The sequence below is a fragment of the Lissotriton helveticus genome, chromosome 4_1 (genome assembly GCF_964261635.1).
Source record: "Lissotriton helveticus chromosome 4_1, aLisHel1.1, whole genome shotgun sequence".
Classification (NCBI taxonomy): domain Eukaryota; kingdom Metazoa; phylum Chordata; class Amphibia; order Caudata; family Salamandridae; genus Lissotriton; species Lissotriton helveticus.
In genome coordinates this window covers 306,227,016-306,252,644 of record NC_136063.1, presented here as the reverse complement: position 1 = coordinate 306,252,644, position 25,629 = coordinate 306,227,016, and the positions used below count along the sequence as shown (strand labels likewise).

Below are 25,629 nucleotides of genomic sequence, written 5' to 3'. Positions count from 1 at the left end.
TAATTCTGCTTTTCGGAATTCTTTTTCGGTTCTTTTATGAGATTCTTTGCGCCATAACTCGATGGCATCTTTCTGTGACTGTCTGGCTTTCTTTTTCCATAATGCTTCTTCTACTCGCATGATGCACTCGGCATCCCATGTGCCTGATACAGGCCATCTATATTTCTTTTCGAGATGTCTGGTATAATCAGACCATAAATCTAGATATATTATGGCACTTAAGCCATGCTTATGATACATAAAATGACCTGGACTGTCCCTAGGCGGGACAGGGACTGCTTCCTCGAGCAGCCCTTTTCTGGTTTTTAACTGACGTAACTTAGAGAACAGAGGCATGATTTAGACTAAAGTCTAGACACAATACAATATACGATAAACACAATAATGGCTGAAAAAACAAATCATTCATACCACGACATTGAATACACATTGAATGACATTAAAAATAACAGTTCGGACAGAAACATTACCTGGAATACTGAGAACAGAAACACATGAATTTCTCGAGAACAGAACTTACTAGAATTACTAGATGCACTGCTGAAACAGTACGAAACATACCGGTCTCAAAAAGAGACACGTCAGGACCCGCATCCACCTAGGTGGACACTTCGTGTTGGATTTGCGTACCCAAACCCACGGACCAGAGACAAATTAATTGACCCTGTCTAGATACTACCCCAGCAACGGTACTCACCGGGCAGCAAGAACGGAAGGCCTCGGACTGGACTGGACTGCTACAACGACGGACTACGAACTTCGGACTTCAGTTACGGGTGGGCCTCCGGATACCTCGGACCTTGGACTCTCGGCTTGGGCTCTGGTCGGGATTCGCCGCGTTCCTCCACCGCCTCGTCTGGATGCTGGACCGCAACCTCCGTCTCCTCCGTGGGCCTGAGGGATACTTGAAGCAGAAATATCTGCACGTGCACGGTATGGTTCCGTCACGGCTGCAGAGGGTCAGGGGGCCTGCGTGGCTTCGCCGGCGCGTGGGGAAAGGGCAAGTCCCTATTCGGGCGCCATTATGTGGTAAATAAATAATTAAATACCGGTTCTATTTTTCAGAATAATCAATAAACGGGTAGCTCAATAAATAAGAGTCAAGATTCGAGGTAGCTGGAGTTTGCAGGTTTTAATAAAGCATAAGGGACAGGAACAGGACAACCTGCACGGGAAAAGGATGGCAGCTGCCGGGGGCAGGATCTGGATGAGCGCTCCCTTTAATAACAGTGCATAACATATATATACTAAAACAAGTGCATTACATTCAATACAGTAGGCGTAGCAGTGGGCGGGGTTCGTAGCAGTCGCGAAAGATAAGGCATAAAATGGGTGTAACAAGAGGCGTGTACAGGGCGTATACATAGACATGTGGTGTAAACGTAACAGAATATGTCATGAATGGGGCGGAAACATGGAGGGGGCTACCTGAGGAGCTGGGACCTCTAACCTAGTGGTGCGCGCAAACTGGCAATGACGTGTTACTAGGGAGAACTGGGGGCTATGACTTCTGCGCTAGAAGAGGAGACTAAAGTCTGCGGAGTCAGAGCGACATGTACCTAAAACCTATCTGGTATCTGATGTTTAGAGAACATGTTGATAGAATCCAAAAGTTATCAGGGTAAAGGCTACTTGACTCTAAGACTGGTGCATGCATTATTCTACATGTATTGTGTGTGCGAGGAATATTCTATGAATATTAATACAGTATTTCTCTTACAGGGAGACATAAAGGCTAGACCATGACGGAAACTATTGATGCGATTCAGTAGCTTAGGAAGGCAGAGAAGGAGGGCTGGACTGATAACTAGAAACATAACATACTCTTGGCAGACTGGGAGGCAGAGCCAGGCCGAGCCGGGCACTGTGAGGCAGGAAGTAAGTGAAGGGTCAGGGATGCAGGTGGGGGCTGTATCGCTCCTCAGAGAGGTTTCAGGAGACAGGAGCTGAATCTGGTGTCCGGGCCCTTTTGAGGCCTAGAAACGGGGACTTTTCAATAAATTAACGTGCTCACTGAAAAACGTGGCAACGTAGGTTTACATAGGCCTAATACTCGTAGCTTTCACGAGAACTGTAAACTGGCATACTAAAGTTGGACACAACTATAATTGCGTCTTTAATCGATCAGGGGGAAATACATATGCATATCGATCATGCACATATAACATAAGATGGGGAACACGTAGGGACACAGAACATGGCAAAATTTACTTTTCCACAGATGAAATCGAAACAGAGAAAACTTCAGTGTTGTGTTTGGGGCGTAGCTTCAGGGGGGTGGGGGAGTTAGAGGGTTGGTGTGTTACAGCCCCCCCCCGCCCCCAATAAATCTATTTTCTTTTAAATAGTTGGGTGCCGGGGCTATCAGTCAGGTCTGGCAAGGTGTTTGTGGGATTTCACCCGGAATGTTTACATACACACAGAAAAAAGCGCACACACTCTCTGTTTTGAAAGTCCTAAAAAAACGTTATTTTACAACAACAACAAAATGATCTCACTTAATATTCCTACCAATCCACAGCCCTGTCCCTTTCCACTCCCCCTGGGCCCCTCTCATACACCCTGCTTTTGAATAATGTAGTTTAACATTATTTGCCAGCTTGTTTGAAAATCTGAATCTCACATTCCCCCCAGTCTTACAGACCAAGCTATACGCCTCTGTTTATTGTCCACCTTATTTCCATCAACTGCCCACGGAGGTCAGTTCTATGTTTCTCTAGTTTGCCTTGCTTATTGCATAAATTCTCTTCAGTTTCAAGATCATCTCTGTACAGGTGAGTCACCGATCATCTAATTTCCTTTCCATTCTCTTTACATACTTAAGCCTCTTGTCCAGTCAAATGTTCTGTCTGTCAACCCTTCCACAATTAGACCCAGGTCTTTCTTTCCTCTTCTCTATCAAATAATCCTTTCTTAATCTATTTTGTCATTGTTACCAGTTCCATTCTTTCCTGCTATCTTTCTCTTTATTTATCAATAGGCCAGCTCAAACTTTAAACCTTTGTCAAACACATCTCATTTATTTGTGTTGAATATAGAAACATTCATTTCATCCATTCATGTCTTTACTATTGCTACACTCTCTTGGATTTGCTTCATAATTTACTTCCATTTTTCGTAACGTTCATAATTCCACTGCTCAACTTATTCCTTCCCTAGGTCCAATGGATCCCTCTCACCAAAGTAATACTTTTCAAATATTTGTATGTTATCTTTATATACCCCCTCGCTCTCACTGTCACTTTATGAACCTTAATGCCCTATCTGACCATCCTAACATTAATAATGTGCTGCCCTTCCGCATCATTTGTTCATCCTGCCCTCTCAGCGGGTCACCAGAACAATTTTTCTATTGATGTTTGTCAATAAATTTCTTTCTAAATTTCTCCCCAAAAACGTACCTTTTCTTATGCAAAACTTTCATTGGACATGTCTGCACTCTTTTTTGCTTACTCTCTGGTTACATCATATTTATATTTGATCTAGTGCTGCACAGAGTTCTTTCCTATGTAAGGTACATTAGACCCATGTGCTATAAAACTATGTCCAAAATGATCAAGTAAATGTTGGTGAATTGATCGATTCTAAATCACGGGCAACATAGCACCAACTAGAAAACCAATGGCAGTGCCTGGGGCCACTTCCATGGCAGCAGAGCCATTGCTGATGACCAAGAGAACATACTGCACTTTCGACACGTATGTGTGGCCACCTGGTGAAGACTTTCCCTCAAGTAATCATGGTTAAGGAGCGGTGTCTGAAGGGGGTTGCTATAGAAATGTATGAAGCCATCGACAAACCAAAATGCTTGTGGGTATCCAGGGCCAGCTTTTGGCATGGGTGAGCAGTGTGCAGACCTAGGGCACCTAGAGTTAGAGAAGTGTACATGTCCCACAGTTCCGGAGTTGTCTTGAATAATTATTTAATTCCAGTCTGCTGTTCAGTCCATTAACTCCAGATAGTAGGATGTATACTTTCGTTGTCCTCCAATTACCTTTCTCCTACTCCCCCCGCCATTCTTCCTCTCCCTACCCTCCCATGGACTCTCACCTCCAGTGAATAGGAGGTTAAGATGAGGGGTTCAATCAGGGAGCTCTCAATATCATAAAACAGGTGGGTGTAGAGAGGATGAGTGATATGTTCTCAGAAGGGCGATTCCTCACAGCTGAATATCTACTTTACATACAAAACACCACACCAATATTCATATTTACATATCAAAGTGGCTATGAGGGAACTGTACCTCACATTTCCAGAGGAATTAACCACACTAAATACACTGCAAGCGCTGCTAGCAGCCCCCACGCTGTGTGAATTAGTTATCAAACGGTACACAAAGGCACTAGAACCAAGCTAAGCTCAAGAGCAATGGAATGCACAGTTGCACCCTCAGCTGACACAGGAGAAATGGATGAGTTGTAATCAGACAGAGATGCTAATGTCCAATTGTAACCTGCATATAATACATTTTACACATATACAGCAAATGTGCTAAACACTTGCTAGATTACATAGATATGGAATCATAGAAAGTAATGCATGCCGAAGATGTGGGAGCGAAGGCGCAGACTTCATGCATTTAGCGAAGGAGAGTGCTCGAATAAGACATTTCTGGGTGGAAGTGGTCAGTAGTGTAAACAATATGATAGAGACTATGATACAATGCAGCCTGCATGCCTGCCTGTTGGGCCTACTCCCGAACCTGAAAGGAAGAATGCATAAATTCACAGCCTTAGCGCTGTTAATGGCCAAGAGGCGAGTGGCCATGTACTGGGCGAACAGGACAGCCCCCAAGCTGGCACAATGGATTAAGGACTTGTTAGGAAAGAAATAATAAAGTGATGTGCAGTGGTGAAAATCTGCCAACCTGATTGACGCGGTCTACCCTGCAGACACTGAGGAGGGGTAAGTTGTTAAGCCTATTCGGGAGGCCACAGGGCACCAAACGAGGTGTTTAAGGTCATGTGCAAGTGGTATCCTGGGGTCCGTCCTATTAGAACTCAACAAACTGGGCCAATATCTTCCTTTCCACTCTTGACTCAACGGATAGCAAGTGCTAGCAGTAAAAAGTTTCTCAAGGAGGTAATGTGGGGGGGGGGGCGCAAGAGCTCAGGCTCCATAAGTCAACCAACAGACATAATAACATATTGTCTAACCTAGTGCTAATCTTTTATTAAAAGAAAGTACTTTAATCTCACAGCAAAACTAAATACTACAAAGATCAATAGGAAGCATTTCGGGAGGGGGCGCTAGAGAGCCCACGGCAAGATGGCCGCACTTTAGTGAAGCTCGGCCAGCTGTGAGCAAACCATCCATCATAATCCTTTGCAATCGCCAGTTACATAAAGTGAAACCGAGTGCTATCTTATTGCTAAGACCGAAGGCACAGGAGGAATGAACAGTGCCGACGGAGAGCCCATAGCGACTCCGTAATGCTCACCGTTCCAGGCAAGGTCAGGCAAATGGCGGCCGACCTGCAATAACGGCAGCGGGGGTGCAGAACCTCGGACTGAGGTAGCCGGTAGCCACCACCGCGCCAGCAAGGGAGCCCAGGGAGCGGGCGGTACGGCCCTACAGCGAAGCTTTACAAAGCGGTGTGCGGAGAGCCGGAGACTGGGAGGCAGCACCGCGACCACGGACTAGGGCCTAACCACGCCGGATCAAGTAAGCAGTGTGCTGCATATCCCTGAGTTCGCGGAGAGTGCCCCCGGGCGCTGCCCAGCCACTACATCGATTCCCATGGGCGCCTGTGGGCATTAATCGGCTGCAAGTCCTCACCAGCGTACTGCAGGGGGCCCGACCCAGCGTCTAGTGATTGCTCGACCCAAGCCCCAAAGACGAGCCTGATATGTCATAGACGGCCTGCCACCACTCCTCGGGCTGTGAGAGCCAGTCGCCTCCACTACACCAACTCGGTCCTGCTGTGGGGCCTGGCCGGGCTGCTTATTGCGCAACAGCGGCTGGGAGATGGCACAGCGTTAACGGACCGGACTTGGAGACCCCAGGCCCGCCGGCCCACCAAAAAGCACGCCGCACCCTCTCGAGGGTAGGGAAAGTGGGATCGCGATGGCCCGGCAGCAGCGAAGACCCCTACGATCACCAGAATGCCATGGCTGTTAAAAATTAGCTGCTGGTATAATACGGGAGGCGCTGACACAGCTCTGGGTGTCCACGCAAATCAGGCCAGACATGCCATAGAAGGCCCGCAGGGACAGCCAGTTTGGGCAAGTAGGAAGAGGACGCCGGGGACTGTAGTTGCACGCTCCCTCGCGATACTCGTCAATAAAGCCAGCCGCAGCTGGGGAGAGGCAGGCTGCCAGAACTGTGCACCATCTGAATAGAGGCCTACTCAAGCAAGAGAGGTAAGGAGTAAGGGCCGTGGACATCACGCGAGAGGCCATAGTTGGGGGGCCCATTGCTAACCACCACACCAGTGCACAGGAGCGGCGCACTGCTGGAGCCGTCGCGGACGTGCTGCCATCCCAGTTACCCCACTTGGCCAGCCCGAGACAGCCACGACAGGCCATTCAGGGGTGCAGAAACACAGCTAAAACCACCACACTGTGCCTAACTGCCATCACACCCTAGAGGACAAGACCTAAGCCACAGTGGGACAACCCGGGGCTGCCAAAGTACGGAGCAGTAGCTGACTCAGCCATCATACCACGTGTGGCCGCGACCCGGCCGTCTGGGACAGCCTAGCACGGCAGACCTAAGGGTGAGTACAGCAGACTAGCAGAGTCAAATGGGGAAGACAGACAAAGCCCAACCAAAGCCGACATTCGAATAGCGAAAAACAACTTGTGCCGCAGGCGAGGTGGCCCCAGCTATGAAAGAGCAAGGTACAAGCCTGGATACACTTGCTGCCACACTAGTGGCCGTGCAACAAGTTTGCTATCAATAGATGGTAAAATCCATCATCTCAACCCTCACATGGAGCACATGTCGGCCAAACTAGATCGGCAAGCGAACAGAATCACTGAAATGGAAACTCGCCTCTTGTCCACGGAAGACACAATGCAAGAGCTACAGAACAAAAGTCTCAACATGGAGAAAGTGATGGCCCTAATTCAGGTCGTCCAGTACCAATTTTTTCAAGGTTCTTCTAGGGACAGGTACCATAGTTTCTGGTTTTTGGAAGTACTCCGGGTGCCCGATCTCAGTCAATGTCTTTTTAACGTACATCAACCATTTGATATTGGCCACACCGTCGAGGTTGAGACATTCAGTAATTACGTCTCTATTAAAAGCGGTCTCTGGGGTCACCCAGACCGTATGCCACAACAATATAGGGGCTGTATTAATTATATCGGAAATAAAGGGCAGGCCCACTTCAATATGTGTGGCAGAGGTGGCTGTTGATCTAGGGACTCCTAATAAATACCGTATAAACTGGTTTTCTGAGCCTTGTATCTTTTGCGGGTTTTCTATCCCTCATAAACCTGAGCCGTAAATACCTGTGGAAACGCATTTGGCCTTATAAATTTTAATGAGATCCCTCACGGGCCGTCCACCAAGTTTCACCGCAAAGTTTCTCAGCGCTCCTATCGCCTTAGAAAAGGTCAAATTTCTGGCAACCGCTGCCGCATGCCATGAACGCTTTCTTTCAAAGTTTATCCCTAAATAGGAAAACCTGTCTATACATTCAACCCTTTTTCCGTCCAAAAAAAATTGAACAAGGTAACCTCTTTATCCCTGCTCCACAAGACATGGTATACGTCTTTGTGATGTTAACTTTGAGGCCCCTATCTCTCATATAGTCTGAAAATTTAAGGACGGCCCTCTGCAAGCCGACCCTGGTCCGAGACACTATAGACGCGTCATCGGCATACAAAAGTATAGGGACCGGTGTTCCTGAGATAGAAGGGTAGTCATTCTGCGATTCTCTAAGGTGTTGTCCGACAGAGTTGATATACAGGGTGAAGAGACGGGGCACAAGGATGCATCCCTGTCTCACTCCCCTCCGTATATCAAACCTGTCGGAACATTCGCCCAACCTACCGTATCTCACCCTGGCTCCTGCACCATTATATAACTCTCTAATAAATATAAGAATTTGAGGATCAATGCCCATGGTGCTCAGCGTTGCCCAAAGTTTCTCATGGTCTACACAGTCGAAGGCCAAACTGAGATCCACAAATGTCACAAAGATGTTACCCTTCTTGGCATGGGTATATTTGGATATTACTAGGACCAGGTTTAGGCCCTGGTCTGTTGTTCTCTTACCAGGTCTAAAACCGTATTGTAGGTTCGATATCACATCATTTTCATCCACCCATGCCTGCATCCTATTTAAAATAATCCGCCCGCCACCTTCATCAAAGCTTCAAGGAGCGAGATCGGCCTATAGTAGGTAGGGTCATTTCTATGGTCTTTTTTAGTATTAAAACTTTTTTTGGCAAAAAGAAAGGCTCTTTCACAAAGCAGAGAAATTTCGCTGTACAAAACATGTGGCAAACTGCCCATTGTCATAGCAATATTAGCGAAACTCCACCATATGGTAGATCCACATCGTCCAATAGTCCTCGGAAGCTGCTAGCCCATCAGGCGGAGTCTACCCATTGTCCATAGAGCCACAACAAAAAACAAACCCACCTATTGCCTTTTTTGAAAATGGGAATGACGATAGCATCAGGCCAAGAGGGTATTAACCCATGCTGATTAGCTTGGTTTAATACATTGGTCAATAGAGGAGCCCAAAGTCCGCACTCAGCTTTATATACGTCGATTGGGACTCCATCTGGGCCCGGTGCCTTGCTAGAGGGGCTATCCTTAATGGCCTTAGTGACCTCTTGGAGGTCAAAAGTTATGTTAATTGGAAAGACTTCGTGCACAATGCTGTAATGGCCGAAGCCCCTTTCCCCCTTTATTGGGTTACCTGATGGAGGGGGATCACTTGCTCATAAAGAGCCTTGAAATGGTTTACCCAGGTGTCCCCGGTGATTGCTTGATCGATCACATTAGTCTCATTGGACCATCGGAAAGGTGCATTGATCACCTTCCAAAAGGCAGTATTGTCTTTACGTTGTGATGCTTTTTGTAAAGCCTGCCAAGCCTCCCTTTTCAATTGGCTTTTCCTGTTTTTAATCGCAAGATGGTAAGACTTTCTGGCTTGCCGTATCAGCACAGAACACTTCGGTGTTGTATGTAGTGCTTTTTTCAAAATAGTAAGGGCATTGGTACAGCTGCTATTAAACCAGCTGTTAGTTTTACTTAGATCTTGTCTATAGACCCTTGTTAATGATTTTCTCATCTCTACTTGAATTTTAATGAACGAATCTATCACAGTTTGTGGTTCCGCATTATATGTAAGGCAGGTTGTGATTTCTTCATGCATGTTAGATACTAAGTTGGGAAGAAATGCCACTGGTTCCACCTTTTCCCATTTTAAGGTGTAACCATTTCTAGATGCAAGGACTATCCTTGGGTGGATATGTCGGGATAGCACTCAGTCTCTCTTCGCGGCCTTTAATTTTTAGGCTGAGGAAGATGGGGTAATGATCACTAAAGAGAACTTTAAGTGTTTCCCAGGAGGATACCAACTCGAAATGAACCGAGGAAAGGAGTGCAAAATCGATTATCGAGTTGCACCCCCTTCCGTGAAAGGTGGGCTGAAACGAAAAGGAAGGACTGCATAGTTCGTTAACAAAGGACAAGTTAAGATAGAAAACAATATTATTCAACATGTCACCCAGTGTAGAGTAGACAAAGTGAGTGGGGTTATCATCTTTGCTTTCGGCTAGACCACAAATGCCAGACAAACCATGGGGACAAATGGTACAATTAAAGTCTCCCACCCATAACACAACCGTATCACCGCCCCACTTTGTTTAAAAGTGGAGTTATATTTTTCCGTAAAGTGTATTTTTGAACATGTGCACGTGTGGAGGAATAATATTAACAGGTACGGTGGCTAGTTCTAAAGCACTCTGTCTCGTTAAACCTTCCTCTTTCGAACTGTCAACTAAACATATTGGGGCATATTATCAAGGATAGGCGATACATTATCGCCGCTTGTATCGGCAGGAAACTGCCGATAAAGCGGCGATAATGGCCTTGATAATATGCTCTATGAATTCCAATCGAAGCCCATGTTAGATGTGTTCACATCTAACATGGGCTGAGATTGGAATTCATAGAGCATATTATCAAGGCCATTATCGCCGCTTTATCGGCAGTTTCCTGCCGATAAAAGCGGCGATAATGTATCGCCTGTCCTTGATAATATGCCCCGTAGCTTTTTAGGCAACATGTTCTGAATAATTAACAATGCAAGTGTATTTTTTAAGTGCTCCCCTTAAACTCTCGTTGGAAATAGTTGGACTACTCGCCGTGCTTACTTACTGTCTCATACACTGCTCAGATCTATAATTTCGGTGAAAATATGCCGGTAGCTGATGGGGCATATATGAGGCGAGATATGTTTGTACTGTTCGACTGCTAATCTGCATGTTGAACACATCTTATTTATGAGCATTTGTCAATTCATATATTGACTCAAAATACTTGCTAATATTTCTGTCTTTTTCACTCGCTCTCTCAAATAAACACAGAGACAATTTCCCAAAAACATTTGATGATAATAAAATCATTCAAAATACCTTTTATGTCGGTTTTCGCTCCAAAACTGAAATTAAAGTACTGCATCGCACATTATTTTCTCCCACAAACCTGTGCCTGATAGACGGCACAAAGTGACCAGGATAAATGGCTCTGATGTTGCCCAGCTCTTTATCAGCTATCATGGCATCAGTCATGTATTATCAAACGTGTCAGAGTGGACGCTGGTAGAGTTCTGCCTTGATAAAACGTCAAACATTATCCAATGTTAGACTACAAGAAAACCTCAAATCAATCTATAGTAGCACTTAGAGACGTGGGTATTTCAGAAGAAGACCGGCGTTAAACTGCACAAGAATTTGTAAAACCAATACTTTGAGAGGTAGAAACACACATGCTTTCTACCCGCTAGAAGCTCTTGTTCAATGTATTGTCGTCAAGCTCAATGTTCCATCTTAAACGGACAGCTCCGTGGGATATGTCCAGAAATCTCCTTGGTACCTCAGAGCACACACTTAAATAGAATCACATTAGAGCTCGTGTAACCTTATGATCCAGTAAAAAACTCCTTAAGGCAGATAATTGTGGCATACCCTGGTGGAGGTTCACGTAGAAACTGACCAACTAGGAACCCCTTGGCACTGAATAAAGGAACAGAAAAACTGAAGGAAAAACACAGCAGCCCCATAATGTTTAGCTAGATCGTGAAATGAAATTGAAGATCCAAAGATCTATCACCATACTATGAAGACTTATTGAAGGTAAACACTTGTGAAAGGTTCTGTGCTAAGTTGTTTGAACGCTATAAAAATCAGTATTTGTGTTTTTGAAAATGATGGCTTCTGGGGCGAATTGCCTGTGACGAGGTGTGTTTCCTTGCTGGAAAAGGTATTTGGGTATGCTACCAACTGAATTGTCGTGCAGCATTCAAAGTCAGCACCACCGAACAAGGGGGCATATTATCAAGTAAGGGCGTTACATTATCGCCGCTTTTATCGGCAGGAAACTGCCGATAAAGCGGCGATAATGGGCTTGATAATATGCTTTATGAATTCCAATCGTAGCCCATGTTAGACGTCTTCACATCTAACATGGGCTACGATTGGAATTCATAGAGCATATTATCAAGCCCATTATCGCCGCTTTATCGGCAGTTTCCTGCCGATAAAAGCGGCGATAATGTAACGCCCTTACTTGATAATATGCCCCTAGGTTGTGTTCCTCTGAAGAGCTTAATGCAAGTGAAACAGCATGATGCCAGGAAAATATCTTCGTGAAAACTGAACAGTGTAAATGAAAGAAGATTACGTCATTGAAAACTAGTCAAAAAGTTAATGTTAAAAATTAAAAAAACGACTGCTGCTATGGGGCCTTGTCTTACTCAAGTCAAACACTTAAGAAAAGCTCTGCACTGCTTTGCTTGAGCACTACCACAAACTGTTTTTATACGGTCAATTTGGACTGCGCAAAAAGAAGGGAAAGGATGTGGCCTAGTGGCTAGAGCAGCCAACATCGAAGCTTGGGAACCTTGTTCGACTCTTTGTAGGGACACTCAACATCCTGCGATTCTGGGCAAATCACTTAATCTCCCCGTGCCTAACAAAATGAATGTTTCCGTTTGTAACACAACTGATGCTCATGTAAAGGCTCCGATAACTTTGGGTCGAGTTGCGCTATATAAAACTCCCCAAAAAGAAATAAAAGATGGGTAGCCACTGATGCACAAAAGGGGCAGCAAGGCCTTGGCACTCAAAGGTGTAGTGTGCATGACTCTGCTTCAAAATGCTATTTTAAGCAGGGTAAATAATCCATTATCGTCCTTTACTGTGTGATCCTAATTAACTCATAAGTAAGAGAACTGGATCTTACAGTAAGATAAATCTTTCTTGAAACTGTTTTCAGCCACAGGCACAGTGTAAGTGACAAATAGCATATCACTGCACACATTAAACATCAAATGGGTTAGTTATTAAGTAATGAAGCAAACACACAGTAGTCTATTCTCACCATAAATTACTGAAATGCACACAACTTAAAAACTTGCCCACAGCTAAAGAAAGGAGAACTCAAAATATACTTAACTCTTTCCCATAGAAACAATGAATTAAACTGCATTTGTAAAGCGCAACTCTAAAATAGAAACAACACAACAGAAATAGTATACATTTTAAATTATAAATATTATAAATTAAGGTAAACAATTACCTGTGATGTATACTGAAATATGTCAGCAATTATGCGCATGGATGGCTCAGGTGGGAAAATATATGTATTTCTGACCATGAATTCTTTCAGTATGTCATTCTGGATAGTGCCTGTTAACTTCTCCTGTGGCACACCTTGCTCTTGCCCAGTTACAATAAACATAGCCAAGATAGGAACCACTGCACCATTCATTGTCATAGAAACAGACATCTTGTCCAAAGGGATTCCATCAAACAGCATCTTGGTGTCTTCAACTGAATCAATGGCAACACCAGCCATTCCAACGTCACCGTGGACTCGCGGATTGTCTGAATCATAACCACGGTGAGTAGCCAAGTCAAAAGCAACTGACAGTCCCTGTTGGCCCGCTAGGCATTACAAAAGAAAAAACAAAAGCACATTAGCATTTCACAGACATCATCTTAGTGTAATTTGAGACCACAATGCAAAATATCTTTACGTATTTAATAACTGTATATTAAATTAAGTAGCAGTGCAAAGGCACTACAAGTAGCAATTATCAAGGAGATGAATACCACTGTTTCCATCTGCAAGAATGAATGTACCTGCTGCACAAGTTACTTACCATCGGTAACGATATATCTTCAAGAAACATTAGTAGTGATAGATTCCTTACCTTAGAATTACCCCAGGCGTCAGACTGGATCCAGAAAGTTCTTCGTCAGCAGGACCCCAGCGCATTGGTAGGCATCGTGGTGTGGCTCCACGTGCGTCGTTGGCGCCGGGATGACGTCACTGGAGCTACTTAGACACGCTCACGCACGCTGATGTCAGTTCTGTACACAACTTTCCGTGCCAGGAACGCAGAGCCATGCAAGAAACTGACCACTGGTGCAATGATACTAGGGCCCTGAAAGGGATGACCTTAACCCTAGAAATCAGTTCGCAAAACGGGGAGGATGGGAGGGGCGGTAAGGAATCTATCACTACTAATGTTTCTTAAGATATATCGTTACCGAAGGTAAGTAACTTGTGCATCTGAAAGAAACACTTAGTGATAGAGTCCTTACCTTAGAATAGATACCCCAGCAATACCAACCCCGGTGGTGGGTCTGCGAACCATGATCACACCAGAAAGTCCTGGAGAACAGACGGCCAAAGAAGTTGTCTCTCCGGACTTGGCTGTCCAGGCAGGAGTGCTTGGTAAACGTGTGCAGCGAAGCCCACGCAGCTGCCTTACAGATGTCCTGCAAGGGAACTCCTCATCCCAGAGCAGTAGTGGCTGCCGTCGCCCTGGTAGAATGGGCGCGCAACCCCACCGGAGGCTCCTTTTGAGCCAAGGAGTAACAAGCCTTTATGCACAGAATACCTACCGAGAGATGGTCCATTTGTGCACAGCCCGACCTTTCCTGGTGCCCACGTAGCCAACAAAGAGCTGGTCACCTACCTGGACCTGTTGCATGCGGCTCAAATAGAAAGAGGGTGCACGTTTTGGGTCCAGACGGTGAAGCCTCTCTTCGTCTTTAGAGGGATGCGGAGGCGGAAAGAAGGCGGGCAAAGTGATGGTCTTCCCGATGTGAAAGGCAGTGACAACCTTTGGTAGAAAAGAAGGAGGAGTCCTTAGGGCAACTTTGTCCGGATGGACAGAGAGAAAAGGAGGCTTAGAAGAAAGAGCCTAGAGCTCACTCACCTTTCTGGCAGAGGTGATGACAACCAGGAAAGCAGTCTTTAGAGTGAGAAGACGAAGAGGGCAATTATGAAGTGGCTCAAAGGGAGCGCACATCAGAAAGGTAAGAACTAGATTCAAGTCCCACTGAGGCATCACAAAAGGAACAGAAGGGAACATGTGCGTGATGCCTTTCAAGAATCTTTTTACAACTAGGGACTTGAAAAGGGAAGGTTGATTTGGGAGCCTTAGAAAGGAGAAAATGGCTGAGAGATAGCGCTTGACAGTGCCCAGAACAGAGCCCTGCTGGGCAAAAGAGAGAAGAAAAAGAAGGACCTCTGAAAGAGGGGCGGAAAGGGGATCCACAGCCTTTGCTGTGCACCATGCCACAAACTTATTCCTGGCTGCCAAGATAACATTACAGACTTCGGGAGGCAGGTCGAAACTGCCGCTGCTCAATCTCCACGCAAGGAGGTGGAGGCTTTACAGGTTCGGGTGGAAGACCTGCTGCTGCGAGAGAAGATCCTCCCGAGAAGGCAGACGGATCGGGGGATCGATGCTCATACTGAGTAGCTCGGGATACCATACTCTTCGAGCTCAGTCCGGAGCCACCAGGATGACTTGGGCCCGGTCGCGCCTGATCTTCTTCAGCACTCTGGGCAGAAGTGGTATAGGCGGAATGGCGTACAACAGACCACAACTCGACTCGCGGCAAAAAGCGTCACCGAGCGAGTGCCGCCTTGGAAATTCCAACATGCAAAACTGATGACATTGCGCGTTCTCTTCGGTGGTGAGTAGATCTAACCAAGGCTCTCCCCACTGCTGAAAGAGACCTCGCACCACGTCCGAGTTCAGACGCCATTTGTGATCGATATTGCACCGGCGGCTGGGTTCGTCTGCCCTGGCATTCAGAGAACCTGTCAGGTGTTGACCCACCAGGGACATGCCCTGATGTTCCAGCCAAGCCCAGAGGCGCAGAGCCTCTTGGCATAAGGTCCATGACCCAACCGGTGTTGTCTGTGAACACCTGCACTACTCTCCCTATTACAGAAGGGGCGAATGCCTTCAGTGCAAGTCGGATCGCCCGAAGCTCCAGCAGGTTGATGTGGAGCCTGGACTCCGCCGGAGACCAGAGGCCTTTGATCTCCGCCTCTCCCATGTGGCCGCACCATCCCAGAAGGGACGCGTCTGTCACACCTGTATGTTCCGGTTGGGGAAGGGAGAGGGATCTGCCATTGACCCATTCACGATTCGTGAGCCACAACTGCAATTGCCGTGCAGTGCCCTCCGAGATCTGGACGTGATCGGACAGGTTGCCCTGATGCTGTGCCCACTTGAACTTCAGGTCCCACTGCAGAGCCCGCATATGCCAACTGGCATGATTCACAAGCAGGACGTAGGAGGCCATCAAGCCCAGCAGCCGAAGAGTCATCCTGACAGAAACCCGAGACAGAGGCTGGAATCATAGCCTGAATGTCCCGGACTCGCTGTTCGGGAGGATAAACTCGAAACCGCGCCAAGTGCAGAACGGCTCCGATGAAAAGGAGCTTCTGCGAGGGAATCAGGTGCGACTTCGGCACATTGATGGAAAACCCCAGCAAATGCAGGTCGGCCATAGTCTCGGAGGTGGGAGACAACTGCCTGGGGCGAGCCCGCCTTCAACAGCCAGTCGTCGAAATAGGGGAAGACTGAAACCCCAAATCTGTGCAAATGAGCTGCGACCACCGCTATCACTTTCATGAGCACCCGAGTGGGGCTGGTAAGGCCAAAGGGGAGCTTGGTGAACTGAAAATGCTCGTGGCCTACCGTGAATCGCAGGTAGCGCCTGTGGGCAGGCAGGACGGGAACATGAAAATATGCGTCCAGCAAGTCCATTGCCACCATCCAGTCTTGCGGGTCTGGGGCAGACAAGACCTGAGCCAGTGTGAGCATCTTGAACTTCTCCTTCCGGATGAAGAGATTGACGTTCCGAAGGTGTAAGATAGGACGCAGGCCCTTGTCCTTCTTTGAAACCAGAAAGTAGTGGGAATAACAACCACGACCTAATTCTGGCATCGGAACGCGCTCGATGGCCCCCTTGGCCAAGAGGGCCGCAACTTCCTGCTGGAGAAGTGCCAAGTGATCCCCTGACAAGCGGTGGCACTGAGGTGGCATGACTGGAGGGGTTGTCTCGAAGGGGAGGGAGTAGCCCCTTCGGACAATTTACAGCACCCACTTGTCTGAAGTGATGTTGCGCCAGTGGTGGAGATGATGGCGTATGCGTCCACCCACTGGCATCTTGTGGGCCTGAAAGGTCAGACTAGGAAGGCTTGAAAGTGGATGCTGCGGGGGTGGAGGTGGACTGACCTGCCCATGGCCCCCTGAACCGCCTCGACGGTTCCCACTTCCGCAGCCACGTTGAGGTTGTTGCTGCTGTGGCCTGTGGCTCTGCAAACGCTGTGGGGCGCCCCTTCCGTGGCCACAAAAAGAGCAAAAAGCAGAAGGCGGAGGAGGCCGAGTGGCCGACAGGCCCAAGGACTTGGCTGTAGCCCGGGAGTGCTTGGAGCACTCCAACACACTGTCTGTCTTATTGCCAAAAAGGCGAATATCATCAAAGGGCATGTCAATCAGGTTGTTCTGGACATACCCTGAGAAGCCAGTTGTCCTCAACCAGGCCTGGTGCCGACGCGCCACTGTCGTGGGAATCGACCTGCCCAGTGAGTCGGCGGTATCCAGCCCACATTGTATGGTGAACTTCCCTGCTGATTCTCTCCCTGCCGCAATCGCTTGGGAAAGAACTGCATGGGCCTCCTCCAGGCAGTTAGGCAGCATCTGCGCAACTGTGTCCCACAGAAAGTGGGTATGACGGCCCAAGAGGCATGCAGTGTTCACCGACCGCAGCCCTAAGCAGGCAGATAAAAACAGCTTCTTGCCAAGCTGATCCAGCTTCTTGGATTCCCTATCAGGAGGTGCGGTAGGGAACGCGCTCTGGGAAGTTGAGGCTTGGATAACCAAGCTCTCAGGAGTGGGGTGTTGGGTAAGGAAGAGGGTGTCGCCCAGAGTTGGGCGATGAGGTCGGGCCATGTTCCTATCCACAGGAGCCCCTGTGTTGGGCCAGGTGCCCAAAAGGATGTCTGAAAGTGCTTCATTAAGAGGCAGCAAGGACTCCGAAGAGGTAGCCACCAGTTGGAGCACTTCTGTCACGATATTAGTCCTGACAGCCACCATAGGGAGCTCGAGGTGTAGAGCCTTGGCTGCTCGACGCAACACCACTGCGTAACTAGCTCTCTCCTCCGTAGCCACAGTAGGAGGAGACAGCATACCAAAGTCAGGCCTCATCATAAGAAGAGTCCTGTGCTAGAGGGCTCTCAGATCCCTCACAGTCCTCCCCTTCCTCCGAAGTCAGTGGAACAGGCTCAAAATAAGGAGGACAGCCGCAAGGCACAAAAGGCCCCATCGGCATCGGGTCCGGGTCAGGGCTGAACCTGGGGACGATGTCGTCCCAAGGAGCAGGCAACGTTGGAAGCGGTGCTGGGAAGATTGGCGCCAGTGGAGGTATCACGAGGTCGACCGGCGTAGACCGGGGTCCAATCACGGATCCCTTGGGGGGTCCTGCGGAATCGGGCAGCCGCCGGTGGGGCCGGAGCCGCCGGAGATGGCAAAGCAGGAACCCCCGTCGGGCCTGCGGGGCCAGACGGCCCAAAGAGTTGGGCCATGGCAGCAAGAAACTCTTGCACCTAAGTAGGCATCGCCCCGCACACGGAAAGGGGGTAGACTGGAGGCGAAGTCGCAAGCTCCGCCGAAGCCACGGGGGTGGCACCACCCGCACCCTCAGCCGCATTGCCTGACGGGCGAGGGGAAGTAGAAGAGCGACAATGCTTCTTCGACTTCTTTAAGGAGTGCTTCGACTTACCTGACCCGAGTGCGAAAAATTAGATCCAGAAGAATGGTGATGGCGACTCCACGACCGGTCCCTCGACCTCCCACGGGACCAGGACCTTGAGCGGCGTGGAGCTGACTGCCAGACTTCAAGCAACTTTCGGGACCGCTCCCGCAAAGTTTCGGCGCCATGACCCGGCAGTCGGGGGACGACTCTGGGTTGTGGTCTCCCCCAGGTAGTAGAAACACACGCAGTGGAGGTCAGTCACCGACATCATGCGATGACAGTCTTGAAACCGGGCATCCCTATGACACCAGGAGTCGAACGGCTCGAAAAGATGAGGTAAAAGGCTTCGAAAAACTCAGTTACAAATTCACTGGGGATACTTGCTCTTCCCGGATCTGCGCTTGCTGGCACGGAAAAAGAAAGCAAATCTACTCCCCAGCACACGTATTTAAGTAAGGACTGGTTTCCCTCCAAGTAAAAGCCAGGTACAATAAATAGGTCACAGAAAATGCACAATTTGTTCTTTCTTTTGTCTTGTTCACGTTTTATTCTGGTGTTCTCGGCCACAACCAACACGTGTTTCGTCGCTACAGGGTGTGATCCCGCGACTTTCTCAAGGCTGTGTAAAAATAAAGGTACACAACCATGGTCTAAGTAGATGTCACATCTTACTCAAACATTGTTAATTTTCGCAAAATTACATAAGGCCACAGCGCATACCAACTATGGACGTTGCCTAAATTAGGTATACAGAAGGTAGTAACCTAACCTTGTTAAAAAGATACATATAAAGTAACGCAAACTAAGATACAGTATACGATGGAGAGAGCGAATCAGGTAAGTTGTAAAAGGCAAGAACGCCTCCTTATAGTCCTTGTGCGCACATTTCTTCGTGATTTAAGGTGTGAGAACCCGTGACAGTGAATTGGTCCGAATGATGGCTACCATATAGTGTGTTCTAGTTAAGAGGTGCGAATTTCAAACCTTATAGCCCTAAGTGTAATAGGCATAAAGTGGAGAATAAATACCTATACTGTTCCAGTATATGTTTCTGTAAATAAAGAGGGATTCATTTATAAAAAACTTGAAAATCCATATCTGAAAAGTACCAGAATGTCTGATGTTTCCAAGGGACCTACTTGTGATGTGGTGTTAATTCCGACCCACACAGCAGCGGTTCTGTTCAATATCAACGCTGAATCCAAATTAAAAATCCTTTGTAAGTTGTTATTTCTTCTTTCAAAAGTCACGCAATATCTGTAAATCATAATTATAAGGAAATTTTCTAGTGCGCCGTGGTTCGAATATGGCTAATCTTGGATAATACTCTATAAACCCTACGTTCGCTATAAAAACACTCCTTTGACAAGTTGTTTTATCGGACGAATGCACTAGTAGCCAGCCAACATCCAGCTCTGTTCGTTAACCAAATTACTATTTGAACTGCTAAAGCAAGTCACGAAATGCTCAGTATACTTAAAGAGTGAGTCATATTAACAGCTCCATAAGCTGTAAAGTAATCAGCAGACCCTGTATAATAATAAAACCATGTCTACCCAAGACCTACCACATAATGTTTAGATCCACCAAGGCATTATTTATTGATACGAGCACAAAGTAAAAGCGCCCCATTATTATTGATGAAAATTCATCCGGTCGACTATCAGTGTGGCGCTCAATTCCGCTGTCAGATAAAACCATAATTGGCCATTTCGTTGCTATCCATTATTCAAAATCAATAATTTGTTTATAAGCAAACTCTCTGAATCGTACTCACTTCGTTAAAGTCGGCACGACTCCCGAGCGTAAATATCCCGTAAGCCATCCATTATAAAAACAGTCATCTCTGTCTTACCTTTTCTTGTTGCAGAGTACAGCAAAGTATAGCAGAGTGTCCCAAACGGCAAACCGAGTGCGGTGTGCGGTCGCCAAAATTCTGTGGCATCTGTGTAGTACCCGAAGTAACAGCGATTAAATCCGTTGTTTGTGGTGACTTCCGGTTCCCCAGTAGGACAATAAAGAAAGGACTACGGTAGTGGAAACGGGGGCCATATTGGAATGGTGAATCCGTGAAAAGCTCAGATTCTATATATTATACTAATTTCCATGAGTTGAATATCCCCAAAAGGTTTTTTTATATATACTTCAAAGGGTGGCATGTCTAATGAATGTAAGTCGGAGTGTGGACATGTTGTGCTGTAAAGCCATAACACACAACGTGTATTCTCAAAAGAAAATTACGCAAATAGTCGTGGCTCATTTTAGGAGTTGACAGTGAAAAACTATAAGTGTGTCCTTGTGTAGAGAATTAACCAATCCTTAACATAAAGTGAGATAAACTACCATGGTCCATTGCTATGAGAAAATAAAACGTGTGGTCATTCACGGTAACTGTGTCTATAGTCGAATTTTTGTGATGATTTTAGAAGCGAGTCATTATTTATTCAGTGCTACTAAAAATTCTTAGGGGCAGATTTACAAGGCCCTTGCGCCTCTTTTACGCCGCCGTTGCGACACTTTTGTGACGCAGCGGCGGCGCAAAAGATGCGCCATGGTGCGGGGTATTTACAATGTGACGCATCTTAGAGATGCGTCGCGTTGTGAAGCCCTGCGCCACATGAAACCTGCGTCCGGTTTCATGTGGGCGTTTCCACGAAGGGGGGCGTTCCGTCGCAGGAACGCCCCTGGAAAGTGACTCAGTGAAATCTACAAGATTTCACAGAGTCACTTTACCAACGCTGATGCGTCGAAACCCTGCACCTGCTTGAAGCAGGCGTAAGGCTTGACGCACCACGTTAACAGATAGGGCAAGTTGGAAAAGTGCTGGAGTTGCGTGCCGCATGCAACACAACTTCAGCACTGTGCCAACTTCACGCCCTAGATGCGACACGCATCTGTTTATTCCTGCGCCATGGTGCACCGCATTGTAAATGCGGCGCATCATGGGTGGCGCAAGGATAAACTTGCCTGCCGTATCTTTCCTGGCGCATGTCTGCTGATTTGCAGAGATGCGTCAGGCAACATAAATCTGCCCCTTATTATTTATATAATCCACTAAAACTCTCCATCACCTACAATACCTGTACAAATGTTGTTTAGACAAAAGGGTTAATATTAAAGTCAGTAGATAAACATAACATTTTAACCTTCCAAGTGGAGGTCGCTAAAAACAGAAGTACCAGCAAATCAGTAACATTCATGAGTCACAGTAAAAAGTAGAGCATAGATGGAATTTATCTCGCATTCAACATTCTATGTCCCTAGTATAGTGATATGTGCAGGCTCACAAACATATTTATATCATGCGCTTCATCGTTCATCTCCCAAGAAATAGTGCAGCTCATGGTCAATGTTGAGTCCGCAGTCTGTGCTACGCATTTTGAGTATCCAAGTCGCCTCTTTTCTACGTAGCATTAGCTCCCTATTTCCACCTCGTGGGTGTCTGGGTGTGTGATCAATGCCAAAGTATTCAAAGTTTTTTTCAAAAAGAGGGAGGAAAGCAAGGTGATCACTTGATCAACGGACACTATTTACCACTCAGATTGGTGGAAGGTCCAGTCACAGCGTGTGCCCGTATCTAAGAATACAACAAAGAGGGGTTGCTGGACTGTTCCTATGTGTAACTAAGGGAAGATCTAACTGGCGTGACCAAAGGTGTAGGAGTAACACCCTAGGGCATCCATTTTGTTGGATGGATTTGCCTCACACACCCAGAAGGGTGTCATGCTTCATCATCGGCGGTTGCTCCTCGTCGGGGAGGCGGTGCAATCCCCGACGGGCTCACCTCAAAGAGGGGCTCTTTGGCGGAGATCTTTTGTCCAACAGCCTTATGGTGAGGTGTGGGTGTGTGGGCAGGGTGGTGTGTGGTAGTGAAAAGGGATATTAAAATGTAGCTAAGGGTACCGGAATTTACTTTATTCTAGGGGTCCCCTGGCTGTAATTAAAAACAGGGGGCTAGCTCACTAGGTGTCAACGAGTAAGGTGTGAGCTCGGCGGAGAAGGGTAGGTCATGCAGCCAGGACACAAGAGATTGGAGTTTTGACCCAGGGACTCATCCTTGATGTCTTATCCCGCCGACCCCTCAGGTGGCTGTTAGTTCTTGACTTATAGGCATAGGACAACCCCCACAGAGGTAATAGACACACCACTTCACACATGACACCAGCATGTTGTTGTTCACCTTTTTATAGGTCCTGATGAATCGCGGGCAACTATTCCCCATAGCGAGAAACATGTCGACCATCTTCACCCCTAGCCCCATCTAGGGTCACCTGACCTTACTCGTTGACACCTAGTGAGCTAGCCCCCTGTTTTTAATTGCAGCCAGGGGACCCCTAGAATAAAGTAAATTCCGGTACCCTTAGCTACATTTTAATATCCCTTTTCACTACCACACACCACCCTGCCCACACACCCACACCTCACCATAAGGCTGTTGGACAAAAGAGCCAAAGAGCCCCTCTTTGAGGTGAGCCCGTCGGGGATTGCACCGCCTCCCCGACGAGGAGCAACCGCCGATGATGAAGCATGACACCCTTCTGGGTGTGTGAGGCAAATCCATCCAACAAAATGGATGCCCTAGGGTGTTACTCCTACACCTTTGGTCACGCCAGTTAGATCTTCCCTTAGTTACACATAGGAACAGTCCAGCAACCCCTCTTTGTTGTAAAGTATTCTGTCGTGTATTTCTATAGGTTCTGAATCGATCCCCCTATTCCTGACCCTATTCTGGTTAAACTAACTATCAAGTTAACTAACAGTCAGCCCATGACGCAAGAAATCCCCCATGATGCAGATACCGTTATCTGACGCAGTCACACTACGGCACAGGAACGTGTTATCTGATTAGGTCATAACGCTTGAGATCTAATTAGACAAGCGACATTCCTCCAGCCCCTGATAAGGCATACGACGTTCTCATAACAAATCAAACCTATGACAACCTGGATAATCCGTGCGGCCATTGTTTTGATTTCACAGAGAACTTTAGTAAAGAATGTGCTAACGAGCAAGTCGTATGACATCTTTATTGACGTACCTATGTCCATCCTTACGTCAATCCCGGCACCTTTAAGGTATAAATATTGCCGACCTTGCCCTATGCAAACACACGCGTGGTGACAAGACGGAGCAGCCATACTTGCCGAAGCCGAGAGCAGAAGCAGACCCCGCAGGCAGCAGCCCCGCCTTCCTGACGCGCTGAGAGACGCGCTGCTATCTCAAGCCGAGAGACCCAGCACCGGCGTTTCCGGGTAGCCCTCGCAGGCAGCCTGGAATATCGAGAGCAGAGAAAGAGATACCATTCCTCATTCATCCTAAATTCCAGGTACAGAACTGAATAACCCCTCCTAGAGAATTCTTTAGTTATTCACTTGGCAAAAACAAACTTAACTTAAACTGTAACTTTCTATTCCCGCCCACGTATTAGACTTAGGTCAGGTACACGGGGTAGGCGTATTTAGAAACACCAGTTGAGTACGTTTAGTCAAATGTATATGTGTATGTAAATATATTTTAAACATTTTAAACATCATATGGCTCAGAAACCATATCAATGTTTTTACAGTATTATTTTATACTATTGCTTCTAATGTATGCACTTTACTTAACTATAAGTACTGCAATAATATCGATCCATTTCTTTTGTACGAGAAAAGAGACTGATCAATAAATAACACCTTTTATTGAACACGCCCGTCTCTTCCTTTTCTCTACATTCTGATGAGACTAAGAATGCACGTACTGACTGAGTAAAATAATTGCCTTGTGCTCACACGACTCTTGAGATTGACTCTTGATTAGGGGAGAGCAAAGTTGTCATGTTCTATGGTTGTCAGAAACTAAATCCCTTCTTGTCTAATCAGGGGAGTTAATCCTTCCTTGAACATTCGAGAAAGTTTCTAGCGAACTCTGAGCTTAGCTGGCAAACCCAAAAATTAAGTCTAGTATCGACAGTAGTAGACCTAGTTAACGTCTGGTCTAGGCCTTTACTGCTGTAGGTACTATTCCAATGCGCAGAGCCTATTGGGAAAATAGGAGCTACACTACAATTCAAAGTGTCTGTTCGTAGTCTGTAAAGGGCAGATTGACATGTGTGCTGCTAGCGGATACCTCATGTCACCCTGCTTCACTGCCCTTATGTGTTCACCAATTCTCTCTCTCAAAGGTCTGATTGTGCTGCCTATGTACATCTTCTTGCATTTGCATTCTATTGCATAAGCAACATATTTTGAGAGGCAATTGATATTGGTCCTGATTTCATATTGTTTACCTTTTGGTCCATTAAAGTGTGTCCTTCTGGGGGCTGCCCATTTACAAGCAATGCATCTGTTACAACTGTAATAGCCTTTCCCATGTTGTGATAACCAGTCAGCATTGCGGGGAGCCGCGGGGTAACTTGGACTCAGCATGTTCCTCAATGTGAGGCCTCTTCTGTAAGTGATCGTGGGTCTTTCTGTCACATATTTTTCCAGGCATCTATCTGCTCGTAGAAGGTGCCAGTGTTTACCCATGCTACAGCTTAGTACTTTAGACCAGTTAGTGTAGCTGGTGAACATTCGGATAGTCTTATCTCCAGTATCTCTCTTTTTGGAGTCCCTAAGTGTCTTCTCGCGTTTAAGTCTGTCTATTCTGACTTCCGCTTTCTTTAGGGAGATGCCATTGTAACACCTCTTGCGAAATCTGGTTAATGTTCCTATCTTTTCGTCCTCAAAGTCTGAGTCCATGCTACAGTTGCGTCTTATTCTCATTAGTTCTCCGTAGGGGATTGCGTTTATTTGGTGCGGTGGATGTGCACTCGACGCATGTAACAGAGCATTGCATGCCGTCTTTTTCCTAAAGATCCTGCTCTCTATTCTGTCTCCTTGTGTGAACAAGCATTTGCAATGCAATAGATCTCGCATTAGGAAAGTTTGAGCTATTGGTATTGTAAATGACAATTTTTTTATTTATGTGTTGGTTTTGAAAATATCGAATTTAATAGCTTTGTCATTTATAATGCCAATAGTTTTAACTTTCGCAAACGTGACACCTATAGCATCTGTAATGCAATATGTGTTGCATTTACATGACTTACATGTATTGATATTACAAATAACAATGGCTTTTAATTTGTTTTAATAATTAATACTTAAATAAGTTATTGTAATTTATGGCAATATCTTAAACTTTTGTAAATAACTTTTATGAAGATTTTGTTCAGTATATTTTATTGTGACGAAAATCCAAGAACAGAAGTGAAATATTAACATCTTTTTGTGACATTTGTAATAAAGCTTGAAACATTGAGAGAACATATTTGAACCAGTTGTTGTTGAATGGTTGCACAGAGTGATGGTGTGGCGTTCAGTGGTGCTAAGTGATGCTGTGCGTT

At 46.5% G+C, this 25,629-nt stretch overlaps 1 protein-coding gene across 3 annotated transcripts in view; it reads right to left on the bottom strand.

The window, feature by feature from the left end:
• The window catches only part of LOC144828554 (methylmalonyl-CoA mutase, mitochondrial-like), a 268,618-nt gene that overhangs the window by 193,640 nt on the left and 49,349 nt on the right, over window positions 1–25,629 (bottom strand). For all 3 annotated transcript variants that reach the window (XM_078686829.1, XM_078686831.1, XM_078686830.1), the window contains exon 3: window positions 12,766–13,133. In XM_078686829.1, coding sequence (XP_078542955.1) covers window positions 12,766–13,133 — 368 coding nt within the window. The remainder of the gene's footprint in view (window positions 1–12,765; window positions 13,134–25,629) is intronic.